The sequence below is a fragment of the Octopus sinensis genome, linkage group LG2, assembly GCF_006345805.1.
Source record: "Octopus sinensis linkage group LG2, ASM634580v1, whole genome shotgun sequence".
In the NCBI taxonomy this organism is placed as follows: domain Eukaryota; kingdom Metazoa; phylum Mollusca; class Cephalopoda; order Octopoda; family Octopodidae; genus Octopus; species Octopus sinensis.
In genome coordinates this window covers 146,573,516-146,591,015 of record NC_042998.1, presented here as the reverse complement: position 1 = coordinate 146,591,015, position 17,500 = coordinate 146,573,516, and the positions used below count along the sequence as shown (strand labels likewise).

The 17,500-nt window shown below is 37.9% G+C and overlaps 1 protein-coding gene across 1 annotated transcript in view; it reads left to right on the top strand.

Moving 5' to 3' along the window:
- LOC115232434 (diacylglycerol lipase-alpha) overlaps window positions 1-17,500 on the top strand; it is a 241,456-nt gene that overhangs the window by 205,106 nt on the left and 18,850 nt on the right. Inside the window, exon 14 of the mRNA XM_029802306.2 lies at window positions 7,109-7,181. Coding sequence (XP_029658166.1) covers window positions 7,109-7,181 — 73 coding nt within the window. The remainder of the gene's footprint in view (window positions 1-7,108; window positions 7,182-17,500) is intronic.

Genomic DNA, 17,500 nt, shown 5'->3' with positions numbered 1-17,500 from the left:
CACAGATCATGAATGGCTAAAAGTTAAGTGAATCGTCCAACCTCGCTACGACTACCTTCTTTCTTGCACTTATCCTTATTCTTTCTCTATTCTTCAATTTCCATCTCATTGTATTGTCCCTCATTCTTTCAGTATTCCCTCATTACCCTGTCTAGCTCAAACATTTTTTTTTTTTTTTTTTTTCGTTTAGACTTGTCTCCAGGTTCATAGTCACTCTGATTTTTCAATTTTTCGTTTAGTATTGTCTCCCAATTCATACAAACCCATTTGCTAGCTCACGATTAACAGAACCTCTTTACTCAGCTACGGTGTTATATTAGCTATCAATAATGATATTCCCTCTGATTTTTCTGATTTTCAAACCTATTTATCTAATGTTTATTTATCGACAATGCCGTCCCCAGTCAAATTCCCTCACACCGCTTATTGTCACGTGTCCCTTGACCTCTCTCTCTAAACTAACCCTATCTCTCTCTCGCTATGTCCCCCCTTCCCATAGCCATCATCGCCATGGTCCTCTATGCCCCCCCCCCCAAAACCATCATCGCCATACATAAAAGAGCGATCGCATTTATCGTTAACCCCACTCGCTTCAAAATATCTAAAGAATACGCACAGATCATGAATGGCTAAAAGTTAAGTGAATCGTCCAACCTCGCTACGACTACCTTCTTTCTTGCACTTATCCTTATTCTTTCTCTATTCTTCAATTTCCATCTCATTGTATTGTCCCTCATTCTTTCAGTATTCCCTCATTACCCTGTCTAGCTCAAACATTTTTTTTTTTTTTTTTTTCGTTTAGACTTGTCTCCAGGTTCATAGCCACTCTGATTTTTCAATTTTTCGTTTAGTATTGTCTCCCGATTCATACAAACCCATTTGCTAGCTCACGATTAACAGAACCTCTTTACTCAGCTTACGGTGCACCCGCCCTCCCACCCCCACCATGCATGCCGGAAGTTCCTATTCTCTTTCATTCCGGGGTTGCTTCCCATGAAGACTGCAAATGCTTTCACCATCCCTACCCCTCCCTACCCCTAGTCTCGACCTATGTAAGGTAATGTTCATACAGTGCAAAATATGAAAGGCTAGCGTTATGCAGGTTGTACTGAAGGCTACTTTACTACTTCATTTCTTGCACATGAATTCTGCCAAATGCGAGCTTTCTTTTCAGGTACACGAAGCTACTGTCCACCGTCCCAGGGTCTCTAGAGCCCATGCCTTCCACACCCTCAGGGTTGGCACCCTCAACGTTGGCACTCTGAAAGGTAGGTCTGGTGAGATAGTCGAGATGCTTGAACGGAGATGTGTGGATATATGTTGCATGCAAGAAATAAGGTGGAGAGGAGGATCAGCTAGGTTCCTCACAGGCAAGGAACGCAGGTACAAGATTTTCTGGGCAGGGAACACTGACGGGGTTGGTGGCGTGGGTATACTTATCGCTGAGAAAGGGTAGATAAAGTAATTGAGGTAATCAGAGTAAGTGACAGAATACTTAAGATTAGATTAGTGCTTCATCATAGTTTAGCAACCATTATATCAGCCTATGCTCCTCAGTCGGGGCTACCCGATGGACAGAAAGACCGATTCTATGACACTCTACTGCAGACTACCTCATTGACGAACGACAGAGACCTTATCTTTGTGGCTGGTGACTTCAATGGTCACGTTGGACGACATGCTGGGGGCTTCCATGGCGTACATGGAGGCTATGGCTATGGCTCCCGCAACGAGGAGGGAACCAGGCTGCTGGAGTTCTGCGATGCAAATAATCTTATGATTTGCAACACTAACTTCAGGAAACCTACCAGCCACCTAGTCACTTACCAATCGGGCCAACATACCAGCCAAATTGACTACATCCTTACAAGGCAAAGGGAGAGATGGCTGCTTATAAATGCCAAAACCTTCCCAGGTGAAGAATGTACCCCACAACATAGACTGGTAGTTAGTGACTTTAGGATCAGGACTAGGAGGACAACCAGAAGACGACAAATATGGAGAAGAAGGATCTGGAAGCTTAAAGATCCTGCAAATGGACAGAGATTTAGGGACATATTACTTGAAGCCTCTGACGAAGTAGAAGGGGATAGAGCATCACAGGGGGTAGAAGACAGCTGGACGTTTCTAAGGGACAACCTGCTGAGAGCCACTGACCAGATCTGTGGCTGGTGCAAAGTCCCCTCTCGACCTAGAATAACGTGGTGGTGGAACAATATTGTAGACAGGGCTATTAGAGAAAAGAGACAGGCTTGGAAGGTCTGGAAAAATGGGGGTAGCAGGGAATTGTATCAGACTGCCAAAAGAGAAGCTAGGAGACAGGTTTATTTAGCGAGAGGGGAAGCAGATAAGAAAAAATTTGCCAATGTTCTGCGCCGTGAGGACCAAAGACTGGAGGTGTTTCGTGTTGCAAGACAGTGTGTGAGAGAGAATCGTGATGTGGTAGGAGAGAAGTGTGTTCGCATGGAAGATGGTTCACTTGCGCTAAATGAGGATGCAAAGAGAGAGGTTTGGAGATGCCACTATGAAAGGTTGCTGAATGAAGAAAATGAATGGGATAAAGAGAGTCTGCCGAATGTTGACCCAACAGAGGGACCAGCTATCCGAGTTGATAGTTCTGTGGTAGCTAAGGCAATTAGAAGCATGAAGACAGGGAAAGCCCCAGGCCCATCAGGAATCACTGCAGAGATGCTCAAAATGTCTGGTAGTGTCGGCTATAGCCTAGTCACCCATATAGTTAATCAGGTGATACACAAAGGGGTCATACCCAATGACTGGTGTAGCAGTATAATAGTCAACTGCTACAAAGGTAAAGGTGATGCCCTAGATACAAATAACTACAGAGGTATCAAGCTGTTGGACCAGGTGATGAAGGTTACGGAGAGGGTCATAGCCCAACTAATTAGAGAGAGAGTTAGTTTAGATGAGATGCAGTTTGGGTTTGTGCCAGGGAAAAGTACTACTGATTCCTGGTAAGGCAGCTGCAGGAGAAATACTTAGCCAAAGATAAGCCCCTGTACCTGGCTTTTGTTGACATGGAGAAAGCCTTCGACAGGGTCCCCCGGTCCCTTATCTGGTGGGCAATGAGAAAACTAGGGATAGATGAATGGTTAGTGAGAGCTGTGCGGGCCATGTATAGGGACGCCGCTAGTAGGGTGAGGGTTGGAAATGAGTACAGTGAAGAATTCCGGGTAGAGGTAGGGGTCCACCAAGGCTCAGTACTCAGCCCCCTCCTATTTATCATAGTCCTCCAGGCAATAACGGAGGAATTCAAGACAGGATGCCCTTGGGAGCTCCTCTATGCTGATGACCTTGCTCTAATTGCTGAGTCGCTATCAGAACTGGAGGAGAAGTTTCAGGTGTGGAAACAAGGATTAGAATCGAAGGGCCTCAGAGTCAATCTAGCTAAAACCAAAGTCGTAATCAGTAGGAAGGTAGACAAATCACAAACACCTTCAGGTAGATGGCCCTGCTCGATCTGTAGAAAAGGTGTAGGTAGAAACTCTATAAGATGCACCAAGTGTAAGCTATGGACACATAAGAGATGCAGCAATGTCAAAGGAAGGCTAACTAGGAAGATGGTTTTTGTATGTGGCAGATGCTCAGGAACAATAAACACTGAAAATGCTCTGAGACCAACTTCCGTCACTTTCCAGGGAGAAAAACTAGAAATAGTTGATAGTTTCCGTTACCTAGGTGACCAAGTCAGCAGCGGGGGCGGGTGTGCTGAAAGTGTAACTGCTAGAGTAAGAATAGCTTGGGCAAAGTTCAGAGAGCTCTTACCTCTGCTGGTGACAAAAGGCCTCTCGCACAGAGTGAAAGGCAGACTGTATGATGCGTGTGTACGAACAGCCATGCTACATGGCAGTGAAACATGGGCCGTGACTGCTGAGGATATGCGTAAGCTCGCTAGAAATGAAGCCAGTATGCTCCGATGGATGTGTAATGCCGGTACTCACACTCGGCAGAGTGTAAGTACCTTGAGAGAAAAGCTGGACCTAAGAAGCATCAGTTGTGGTGTGCAAGAGAGACGTTTGCGCTGGTATGGTCATGTGGCGAGAATGGATGAAGATAGTTGTGTGAAAAAGTGCCACACCCTAGCGGTTGAGGGAACCTGTGGAAGAGGCAGACCCAGGAAAACCTGGGACGAGGTGGTGAAGCACGACCTTCGAACTTTAGGTCTCACTGAGGAAATGACTAGAGACCGAGACCTCTGGAAGTGTGCTGTGCGCGAGAAGACCCGGCAGGACAAGTGAGTCCACAACCCGTGGCCTTACATGGGATGGAGCCAGCCTACGTATGCATACCTTCCCTTCTTGGGACACAAAACTCTACTTGTGAAGACGTGTGAGGCAAGTGAGGATCAGAATCGAAATCGATCAATGGAAATTGCGGATGTGCTACCAGTGCCGGTGGCATGTCGAAACTCTGCTTGTGAAGACCCATTGAGGCAAGTGAGGATCAGAATCGAAATCGATCAATGGAAATCGATCAATGGAAATTGCAGATGTGTTACCAGTGCCGGTGGCATGTAAGAGAACTTTCCGTTTCGCGACCGTTGCCAGCACCGCCCCGTTTCGTGTCCGTTGCCAGCCTCGCCTGGCCCTCGTGCCGGTGGCACATAAAAAGCACCATCCGTTCGTGGCCGTTTGCCAGCTCTGTCTGGCACCAGTGCGGGTGGCATGTAAAAAGCACCCACTACACTCACGGAGTGGTTGGCGTTAGGAAGGGCATCCAGCCGTAGAAACACTGCCAGATTTGACTGGGCCTGATGAAGCCTTCTGGCTTCACAGACCCCAGTAGAACCGTCCAACCCATGCTAGCATGGAAAACGGACGCTAAATGATGATGATGATGATGATGATGATATATATATATATATATACATACAAAATGAGAAAATGGAGAAACATACCTAAATCAATCATCAACCATCAGATAATACCCAATCAATACTTTATTAAACCATTACATAACAGCAATGACATTATCCATAATATATTGCAAATATAACTAGACATGGAAATAGAAAGAGAGAGAGAGAGAGAGAGATACACACATATACAAAGATAAATTGATAGATACAACTGAGCAGGCAAACAAAAATATGAGACACAGCCTAGTGCTTTTTTTTATGTTGATAAGCCTGTTACTTATTCTATTAGTTCTTGTGACACCAGTAAGTTATGGGGATGTAAATAAATGAACAGCAGTTGTGAAGCAGTGATGAGGGCGAAACCCAGAGACAAAGACACACACATACACTTACATATATACATACATATATATACGATAGATTTGTTTCAGTTCCTGTCTACGAAATCCACACACACACACACTCACAGAAAGATAAATTGATAGATACAACTGAGCAGGCAAACAAAAATATGAGACACTTCCTAGTGCTTTTTCATTTTGATAAACCTGTTACTTATTCTATCAGTTTCTTCTTGTGAAACCAGTAAGTTATGGGGATGTAAATAAACGAACACCAGGTGTGAAGCAGTGATGAGGGAGAAACACAAAGACACACACATAGACTTACATACATATATATACAATTGATTTCTTTCAGTTTGTCTCTACAACATCCACTGACAAGTCTTTGGTTGGTCTGCGGCTATAGCAGAAGACACATGCCAAGTTACCACACAGTGGGACTGAACTGAGGACCATGTGTTTTGGAACCAAGTTTGTTACCACACAGCCACACCTGCACCTATGTATGTGTGTGTTTGGGGGGGGGGGTGTATGGGTGTATATATGTATGCATGTATATATGTGTATATATATGTGTACATATTACATATACATCTATGGTTCATCCCTCTTCTATAATAGTTTCAATATTAAAGTGAAAGTATCTGACATTACAATAGAGAGATGTTTTTGTTTCACTTTTAACACATAATACTGTAATAGTGGAGAAGATGTGATATTGCTGTGGGCTTGCCCTAAGCAAGAAGTTAAAAAACTTTTTTTTTGCCCATGACACTACATGGACCCTACGTAAGGCATGTGTAAAATTTGAATGAAATTGGTTGTGTAGTTCTCAAGTTTTAGGGATTCACACAGACAGACAGACACACATGCTCAGTTTTATATATATAGATATTCTAGGTGTGCTACTAACAAACTTGTACACTATGTCTATAGGGTTCACATTGTTTTTATCATTCATAAATATTTTATGCTTCCATTTCATATATATGTAATCAAAGTGTGAATGTGTGGCCTACAAGTTAGTGTTAAACTTGTGAGCAATTCAATTCCTAGACAGAGAAATTCATAAGGGTCTTTGAACAAAGTACTTCATTTCACATTCTAGACTGCTCAGCAAAAAGATGAACACCAGTCTAGTGCTAGTGTGGTCCTCTCTCTTACTCTTTATCACATGTGGATATTTTGCTGGGTCAAGGGATTGAGATGTAGTCTATGTCTGTTTATGATATCTACACAGGCACCTAAGATAATTAGAGAAAGCACAGTACATTGCTGTTGAATCATACCTGCACTTGAATGATGGCTGGTAGTATATTATCAAATAATGTTCATGGCATTATTTAGACATCATGCTCAGCACATTATGCTTCTGATTGCACCTCCTATAAACCCATTAACATCACAAATTTTATAAATTTTCTTGAAATCTAAGAACATTTTATAAGTAAAGCACTAATAAGTTTACTGATTACACTTCCATGGTTACATTTACAAGTTACAATAAATTTACTGATTTCAACTCTTTTTATGTTTACATCATATATTTATTATTGTTATCATTTTTCTTTGATAGTTTCACGTGGGTTTCTATTGCACCACCTGGTGCACATGTGTACCTGAGTTATGTCAAGCATTGTGTTCTTATTTTTGTAGGGATTGGGAGAGTATAACCTCTTCTTGATGGTGTACTGAATTAGTTTGTTTTGTAATGGAGTTTAGTTTATTGTTTCTTTGTATATTAGTGTATGTTCTATTATGTGTGGTGTGTGTATTGTAGGTTGTGTTATTCTATTGGGCAACATTGTACTCTTGTAGAGTATATGTTGCATGAGGTGTGTTGTTTTAGATTATTATTATTATATCTTTTATTTATTTTGTTTCTCAGGATTGGCCTGTCTCAACTGGAACTTCTTCGAACAGATCTTATTAATGTCATAAAAATAAATGAAAGCCCAAAGGTAAGTTTTTTTTTAAAAATATATTTATTATAGGAGTAGGCATGACTATGTGGTTTAAGAAATTTGTTTTGTAACCACATGGTTCCAAGTTTGATCTTACTTTCATCTTAGAAGAGGTACATTATTTACATTCAATGGATATTTGTCCTCATCTTGTTTGTTGTTAACACAATGTTTCAGTTGATATACCCTCCAGCCTTCTTCAGGTGTCTTGGGGAAATTTCAAACCTGGGTTCTCATTCCTAAGGTATTTTCCGTTGTTGTTGTTGTAGTCACTGTTACTGTTGTTGTTGTTGTTCAGGTCACTGCTTGGAATCGAACTTAGAATCTTGGGGTTAGTAGCCCACGCTCTTAACCACTACGCCATATACCCGTGGGCATATGACATATAGTGGTTACCTTAGGAATGAGAACCCAGGTTCGAAATTTCCCCCAAGACACCTGAAGAAGGCTGAAGGGTATATCAGCCGAAACGTTGTGTTAACAACAAACAAGATGAGGACAAATATCCATTGAATGTAAATAATGTACATAATTCCTCATCCCTTAAATATAAAACTGTATCTTAGAAAAGGGTTTTCTACTATCCCCTTGACTTGGCTAGATTTGAAACCATTTTTATGATAATAAGCAGTGACACTCATTTATAATCATCATGTGATATCATAACCAAAGAGAGGGAGATACATACACATATACATATATATATAAATATATATATATATATATATATATAATATATATATATATATATATTGTAGGCTCCTTTCAGTTTCCATCTACCATATCCATTCACAAGGCTTTGGTCAGCACAAAGCTGTAGTAAAAGTTACTTGCCAAAGTGCCTCATAGTTGGATTGAACCTGAAACCATTTAGTTGACAAGCAAACTACTTGACCACACAACTATGCCTGCACCTATAGCCACTATCATCACCCTTAGTTTTACCTCACCTTTTCCATGCTTGCATGGGTCAGAGAGATCCTTTCCAACATAGTATCTCTCCATTGTATTCTTTTATCACCTCTTTTGTGAGAATCAGCACTCTGAGGTTAGTTTTTACTACTCTACGTCTTCTTTGGTCATCCCCTTTCACAATTTCCTTCCACTTGCATCTCCTGGCACATCTTAAGCCATCTGTTATCCTGTTACATGTCACATACCTCTATTACTGCAGGTCTTCATTCTTACATACCACAACTGATTTCTCTTATACCTAGTTTATCTCTCAACTCATCTGTACCATGTTGTTCACACACACTTAGATTACACATCAAGCAGAGCATGCTTACTCTATTTTTCTCCAAACATATCACCAACTGATTAATACCTGCAGCCTGTTGATCAAATCTACTTTTAATGTTTGGGTATATGGACATAATGTTGGTTTTTTAGGCTTGATGGTGAATCTTAGGATTGCTCATTCCTACTAGTGCAGTCTATAGAAATCATATTCTCTCTTCAACTTCTCTATTATCACAAATAGTAAACAATAATTTTCAATTTATTAAAATATGTTTTATCAACAGAAACATTATTAGTACATGATATATTTATATTTCATCATCATTGTTTAACATTCATGTTCTGTGCTAGCATGGTTATATGGTTTGACAAGAACTGATATGTCTAAGGACTGCACCATGCTCCAGTATCTGCTTTGGCATAGTTTCTATGGGTGGCTGCCCTTCCTTATGCCAACCACTTTACATAATATTTTGAATACTGCTTTCATGCCACTAGCACTAGTGAGACCACCATGCAGTTTGCAAGACCACAAACTTCAAGGCAGGGGTTTGCTTTATGCTAGGAGATAAAAAATATGATGCTGATTGTCTGCTGATATCTATATGTGTGTGTAACTGTATGTGGCTCTGTGTTTGCGCAAGCATGTGCCTGTATGAGATGGTGTGTGTGCGTGCATAACTGTATGAGATTCTGTGTGAGCATGTGTGTGTATGCATATGTAACTGTATGAGACTGTGTGTTTGTGTGTGTGCATATGTACTTGTATGAGACTGTGTTTGTGTGTGTGCACGTAACTGTATGAGACTGTGTGTGTGCAAGCGTGCATACCTGTATGAGACTATGTGTTTATTTGTGTGTGCACATAACTGTATGAAACTGTGTGTGTGTGAAACAATAACTGAAAGTGTATGTTATCTGTGTGTTTAACATACAGACTGCAGGTGTGTTTATATATGCATGAGTGTATGTATAAAACGAATAGATTGTGTGTATGTATACATAACAATAGTGTTAGAGTGTGTAGGAGATTATGCAATTGTCAGCTGGTATCTGCTGGTGCGTGGCTTAGAGGTTAGTGTATTTGGCTCACAATCGTGAGTTTGAAAACCAGTGGTGCATTGTTACACAGTACTCGTAAAGTTGACTCAGCATGCAAAAGTGAGTTCTACATGTAATTCACAAGGGCCAGCCTTGTACTGAATAAGAACTTTGCTTTTCTATAGTGATGTATTTAGTCTCTTCTTTCTCTACATTGAGTAACAACAGGGTAAAAGTACTAAAACCTCCTCACCATACCTCATCTTATGGTCACAAATTTCAATGTTTTTTTTTTTATTTTCTTTTGGTTCAAACAGCATTGGTTAATTAAATACCATGTGAACATTTTAAACATTTCTAAAATGCATTTATAATGTTTTTGTTGATGCTGTATTACAAATTCTTTTTTGTACTCTTTGCTTTAAAATTATGGTTAGCTATTTGGAACTCTACCAACAAAAACAAACCTTTGTAGCTATGTTGTTTTCTTTTCTCATTTTCTTTTACTTGTGTAAGATATTTTTCTTAGTCTGATGACTGTTGCTGTCCCATGTTTTCTTTTCTAAATACAATGAAACATTGCATCACAGGAAAATAGTTAATTCCATTGCTATTAGCCTTCAGATTGAAGTGCTAAGTAAGAGATTGTGTTTCTTCACTTTCACATTATGTACATCAACAATCAAATAGAATCCATGCAGAAAATACTGCCTGAAATACCTGCCAGAAACTACAATTCTAGATATATCAATGCAAGTATAAATGTCAGGAAGATTTGTTAGCATGCTTTTAGTTAGTCACACAGATTTGGGCACATGTCATAGCCATTATTATAAGGTGGCAAAATGGAACTAGTTGAAAGCATGTATATGTATGTGTGTGCTTTCAACTAGTTCAGTATGATATATATTTATACATCAAATATAATTTAATATAAAATATATATACATGTATATTGAATTATACGTTTACATAATATGTATATGTACATAATGTGTGTGTGTGTGTATATATATATATATATATATATATATATATATAGGTGCAGGTATGGTCGTGTGATTGTTAGACCTTCTCAACTATACATCCTACCTACACCTATATATGTATATCTTTATACATACTTAGACACACTCATACCACACGTGGAACACTTTTATATAAAAAAAACATTCACATATCCCAGCTTCTGGCTTAAAATGATAATATAATAGAATAAAATTAAATATATGCAAATCTGAACATGTTGAGTGTTGTGGATGTAATGTACATTATGTAATATAATGAAATCGAATTAAAATAATTTTGATTAGTGAAAAAACTATTAAATAAATAAATTAGATATTAAAAAATATGTACTACATCTAATTGGCTTTAACTCAAGAACAGTAAAGTACATCTTATTACTTGTTGAACTGCTGAATGTGTTCAAGCAGTTGATTGTGACAATCATGGGTGTATATGCATATGTGTGTATATACATATATATTCATATAAATGCAAAAGGAGATTTGTGTAAAAATTATTGTCATCATTGTTTTCATGTCCACTTTCCTGTATTGACATGTATCAGAAGGTACTCATTGAGACAGATTTTCTATAGTCAGATGCCCATCACATTGCCAGTCCTCACCTGCTTCCAAGTAAGGTAATATTTCCTCATGGCCAGACATGTTTACATGGATGACTGAGAATGAACAACAATGCTTGTTTGATTGATGCTGATTTAGAACTATCACTCAATGTCAAGACAAGGGGACACTAACACACTCACACATATACATATGTATATATATATATATATATATATATATATATATATATATATCATTGTCATCATTTATTGTCCATGTTCCTAATACATACATACACATGATAGGTTTTTTTCAGTTACTTTCTATCAAGTTCTTTCGCAAGGCTTTGGTCAGTCCAGAGCTATAGCAGACACTTAAGCAAGATACCACATAGTGGGATTGAACCTAAAACCATGTGGTTAGAATACTTCCAGATTTCATTTTGAAATGTAATTCACTTTGTCAATTTAGTCTTTAGAATAAATTACAAAAATGCTGCAGAAATTCTCATAAAATTACTTGATAGAAAATTGTTTGTAAATTTACTCTTCTACTTGTTTCAGCCATTTGACTGCAAGCAAATCGACCCCAGGACTTATTCTATTGGTCTCTTTTGCCAAACTATGGGGTTCTTTCAGTTTCCATCTACCAAATCCACTCAAAAGGCTTTGGTTGACCTGAGGCCAAAGAAGACACTTGCCCAAGGTGTCACACAGTGGGAATGAACCCAGAACCATATTGTTGGTAAGCAAGCTACTTACCACACAGCCACTCCTGCACCTATACTTACCACACAACCACTCCTGTACCTAAATTGTTTAACTTTTTTCTGTTCAAGTTGATTATTATAGCAATTATCATTCCAAACAGAAATTCCCTTTACAAATATTCTCTATAAAACTAACAGCCAGCTTAATCACAAATCTTTGAATTAAATTAATCATACATTATAGGAAAGAGAAATTTCTTTATTTTTCTTGGATAGCATCAATTTTATAACAATAAAAATAAACAGAATTCACTTCAAGTTATAAGGTGTTTGTATTTCTTCCTCTTGCAAATGGCTGCTTGCCATAGCTTACAGCTCGCATGGAATTTGTTGTTTATTACTCATATCTATAAAACTAGTATCATTCCAGGCAACCAATAGATTCAACTTTCTACCAGCAAGATGTATTAATAATACAAGTTTTTTTCTTTTAGTTAGTTTATTTTTGTATTTATTTATTTATTTTATCCTTTCTTTCAAATCCTAGAAACAATGAGAGTCATTTTGGAAAAGAGAAACTTTATTTATTCGTGTTTTTTTTACACACACATACACACACAAACACACACACACACTCGTCTTCATTATATTTTTATTTAGCTGAATGTTTGCTCCTTTTCTTCATTACTATCAAAAGAAATGCCACTGATTTATTGCATTCTTAAATATGAAATTGTAAACAGTGTATTTCTTTTAAAACACACTGCCCTTGTTTCAATAAATTTTGAAAATAATGAAGAATTTACCAAATTTACTTTGTCATTATTAAGCTGATTGCTTAGAAGTCAAATTAACATGAACTCTTGATGGAAAGTTTTGATTTAAATCTCTTAAAACTGCCTCTGGTTCTGTGGTACAAATAAGCTGTTTGGATTATAGAACCAAAGGTTGTCTCAGGAAGGTCTACCATGAGCATCCATTGGTGGTGAGAGGGGGGAAACAGTAAGAGAAGGACTTCAGTTTCATTATTAAGAAAACCACTTCAGTAACAAAATCATAGAGAAACACTCCTATTCCAAAACAAATTTGAAATTGTAGACAAAGTAAATTCCACTAACCCTAACCCAAAACTACAAGTTTTGATAAATAACAATAATTCTTTCTACTACAAGCACAAGGCCTGCAACCCCAGTCCTTATTTCATTGACCCCACAAAAGGATGAAAAGGCAAAGTTGACCACAGTGGAATTTGAACTCGGAAGGTAGAGTCAGCAGAAATACTGTGATGTATTTTTCCCAACACCTTAACAATTCTGCCAGCTTCCTGCCTTCAATAATACTAATACTACTACTACTACTAATTATTATTATTATTATTATTATTATTATATTATTATTATTATTATTTACTTTTAGTCTGCATGTTACAAAGTTACAATCACTCACCGAGACACACCCAACATCCGAAGGTGAGTGAAGGATAAGAGACATTACAGTATGACTGAAAGCTTGGGGAGGGGAAGTGGTAGGGGCAGTAGCGAAATATTTTCATGTAATACAACATATACATTTAAATTGATAGGGTTTTTCTAAGGATATGGGTAGTACGTGTCAGCATGATCTTTTGGATTTTTCTAAAACCTGGTTCTCCTGGGATATTATCTAGATGTTTCTGACATCCCTTTCTTATATCTAGGGCACCCACAATAACAGGAACAGTTCTTGCTTTAAGATGCCACATCTTTTGTATTTCAATTTCCAGGTCCCTTTATTTACTTAATTTGTCAAATTCCTTTACAGACTTTATTCATCTTCAAGTATTTTCTTCTCTGTCTCTAATGACTATGTCTGATCGATTAGCCTGGATTGTTCTGTCGGTGTTGATTAGTAAAGGTGGAGATATTGTTTTCAGTTGTGTTTGTCTGTGGACAAGATATCTCAAGAACCACTGGATGGATTCGGATGAAACTTTCAGGAATGTTTGGCCTCATGACTGGCATGAACTGATTAGATTTTTGGGATCAATCCAGTACTGGACAAGGATTCTGGATTATTTTTCCGTTTTTTTTTTTTTTACTTAATTTTTGAGGGTGGTTGGGTTCATTTTTAGTATTCTCGTTTATGAGAACAGTCAAGTTTATTTCAGATATTCTCATTTTAAAAAAATCATCTCTGGTTAATCGTTGAGAGGAAATTGGTGTTGCTTTGACAGAGGTTTGTGCTCTTGTTATTGTTGTCGTTATTATTATTATTATTATTATTATTATTTTTCACTTATACTTATTTCATGTCTCAGCTCCTCTGTACCATGTTGTCCATACACACTAATGTTACACATCTAATGGAATGTGCTTACTCCTTTTCTCTGTAACCTTCATACTTCCTCTGCTTTAGGATCATGTTAAGAATCTATGAAGTACTCAACTACCTTCACTGTGATTGAATCAGTAGGTAGTTCAGTTGATCAAACAAGCTTAGCATTCATCATTGAATTCCATAAAAATCTGTGTACATATGTGTGAGTGTGTGTATGTGTGTACAATGTATGCTTATCTGTTTATATGTATGTGTGTACAATGTATGCTTATCTGTTTATATGTATGTGTGTACAATGTATGCTTATCTGTTTATATGTATGTGTGTGGGTTTTGTGTCAGTAATGTGATGTACTAAGTATGGTTTGAGCCTTCTATTGAGAAATATATATATTAACAGTTAAACAGGAATCTCTGAAAGGTGTGGTATATTCTGGAACTAATGTAGTAGAAATTCTGAATGAGTTATTAAATTTCTGTTTCAATAAAAGCACTTGGTAACATTTAATACTGACTCGGTCATTACATTTGATTTAACATAAATAATACTTCTTAAGACTTGCTGTTTAAACTTTAGTGCTCCTCATTAATAGTGATGAGGAGTTCTAACATAGCTACAAGGTAAACAGATAGAATCATAAAAATAGTAAACAAAATGCCTTACAGTATTTGTTCTGACTCTTTATATTCTGAATTCTAATCCTGCTATGGATGACTTGACATTTTTTCCTTCTCAGGTTGATAAAATACTGTTTTCAGCAGCCAAAGCCCATGTTTCACTGCCATGTAGCATGGCTGGTCACATACATGCATCGTATAGTCTACCTTTCACTCTGAGCAAGAGGCCTTTTGTTACCAGCAGAAGTAAGAGCTCTCTGAGATTTGCCCAGGCTATTCTTATTCTAGCAGCCACACTCTCAGAGCAGCCACCCCCCCACTACTGACTTGGTTATCTAGGTAACAAAAGCTATCAACTACTTCTAGTTCTTCCCCCTGTCATGTGATAGAATCTGTTTCCAGTACATCTTCAGTGTTTATTGCCCCTGTGCATCTGCCACACGCAAAAACTATCTTTCTAGTTAACCTTCCTTTGATATTGCTGCGCCTTTTATATGTCCATAGCTTACACCAGGTACATCTGCTACAGATTGAGCAGGGCCATCTATCCAAAAGGATTTGTGATTTGTCTGCCTTCCTACTTACTATGACTTTGGATTTTGCTAGATTGACTCTAAGACCCTTCCATTCTAGACCTTGCTTCCATACCTGAAACTTCCCTAGTTCTGGTAGTGACTCAGCTATTAGAACAAGCTCATCGACATAGAGGAGCTCCCAAGGGTATCCTGTCTTGAATTCCTCAGTTATTGCCTGGAGGACTGTGATGAATAAGAGGGGGCTGAGGACTGATCTTCGGTGAACCCTACTTCTACCCAGAATTCTTCACTATACTCATTGCCAACCCTCACCTTACTGACAGCATCCTTGTGCATGGCTTATACAGCTCTTGCCAAACACTCATCTATCCCTAGTTTCCACATTTACCACCAGATAAGGAATGGGGGACCATGTCAATGAAAGCCAAGTACAGAGGTTTATCTTTGGCTATGAATTTTTCCTACAGCTGTCTTTCCAGAAATATAGCATCAGTGGTGCTTTTCCCTGGCATGAACCCAAAATGTATCTTGTCTAAACTGACTCTCTCCCTAATTAGTTGGGCTGACTCTCTCCGTGACTTTCATCACCTGGTCCAACAATTTGATACCTCTGTAATTATTCCTATCTAATGCACCACCTTCACAGCAGTTGACTATGGTGCTGCTACACCAGTCATTGGGTATATCTACTTCATGTATCACCTGGTTGACTATACAGGTGACTAGAATATAGCCTACATCGCCAGATATTTTAAGCATCTCTGCAATGATTCCTGATGGGCCCGGGACTTTCCCTATCTTCATACCCTTAATTGCTTTATCTACCAAGGTACTGTCAATTGTGTTGGGTAAGCATCACGATTCTCTCTTACACACTGTCTTGCAATACAAAACACTACAAGTCTCTGGTCCTCATGATGCAGAACATTGCCAAATTTTTTCTTATCTGCTTTCCCTCTGGTTAAGTAAGCCTGTCTCCTAGCTTCCCTTCTGGCAATCTGATACAGTTCCCTATTACCACCGTAATTCCAGTCCTTCCATGCCTGATTCTTTTCCCTAATGACCCTCCCTGTCAACTATGTTGTTCCACCACCACATTACCTCAGGTCAAAAGTGGACTTTACACCAGCCACAGGAACCTCCAGTTTTTCTCCACATTATGTAATGCTATATCTAGCTCCTCCTTTTCATCAAAAGCTTCAAGTAACCCATCTCTAAATCTCTGTCCACTCAGAGAATCCTTACACTTCCAGACCCTTCTTTTCCATGCTGGTCATCTTTGGGCAGCCATTTAGCCATGATCCTGAAGTCGCTAACTACTGACCTATGTTGTGGGGTGCCTTCTTCACCTAGCCTGAATAGGAAACTGGAATGGAACACTAGCACACACCACGACATATGACAGAAGAGGATCCCCATAAACTGGTTACAATATAAACAAAACTGAAAACATAATAAAATAAAATACACAGATAAATAAACTATATAAATAACTATATACATTTTTTTTTATTATTACTATTATTGTTGTTTACATACATACATACATACATACATACATAGATAATGATAATAATAATAATAATAATAATAATAATAATAATAATAATAAGTGGGTGTAAACACATGAACAAAATAAAAAAAAACAAAAACAAATTACATGAACATATATAAACAGGAGATACAAATATTACAGGCATTTCCCCACACACACTAACTAAACATAGACGCACATAGAGATATATGCACGCGCATATGAAGACACAATAGAAATACAAAATGGCTGACGGTTAGTAAGGAGAGACACACAAATAAGAAAGAAGAAAGCAAAGGACCACTGATGCGGTCACAGGAGTGTGACGAAAGAACTATGGCCGAAATAAGATTAAGTTTAATGTAAAAAATAAATAATGCTGAAGCAAAGTAACACCAAATATATAGTGCGCATGTTTTTATTGGCTAAACTGGCAAAATAACCATTCCTAAATACAACAATATCTGTTTCAACACACGATTCCACAGCAAAAAATCTTGCAAAACAAATATATAAACGTATATATATATATATATATATATATATATATATATATATATATAAACATAACGTCGCAAGAAATTTGAAAAGCTAAACGCGAAACCGGTCTTTCTTCAAAACTATGTCATTATAAGAAAAAAATTTTTAATATTCTTCAGACATATTGATGCAAATATATATATTTTTAACCTTTAAGCCTTCTGTAGTTTTTTTCACTTTTTACTATTTTCTATATATTCAACCACG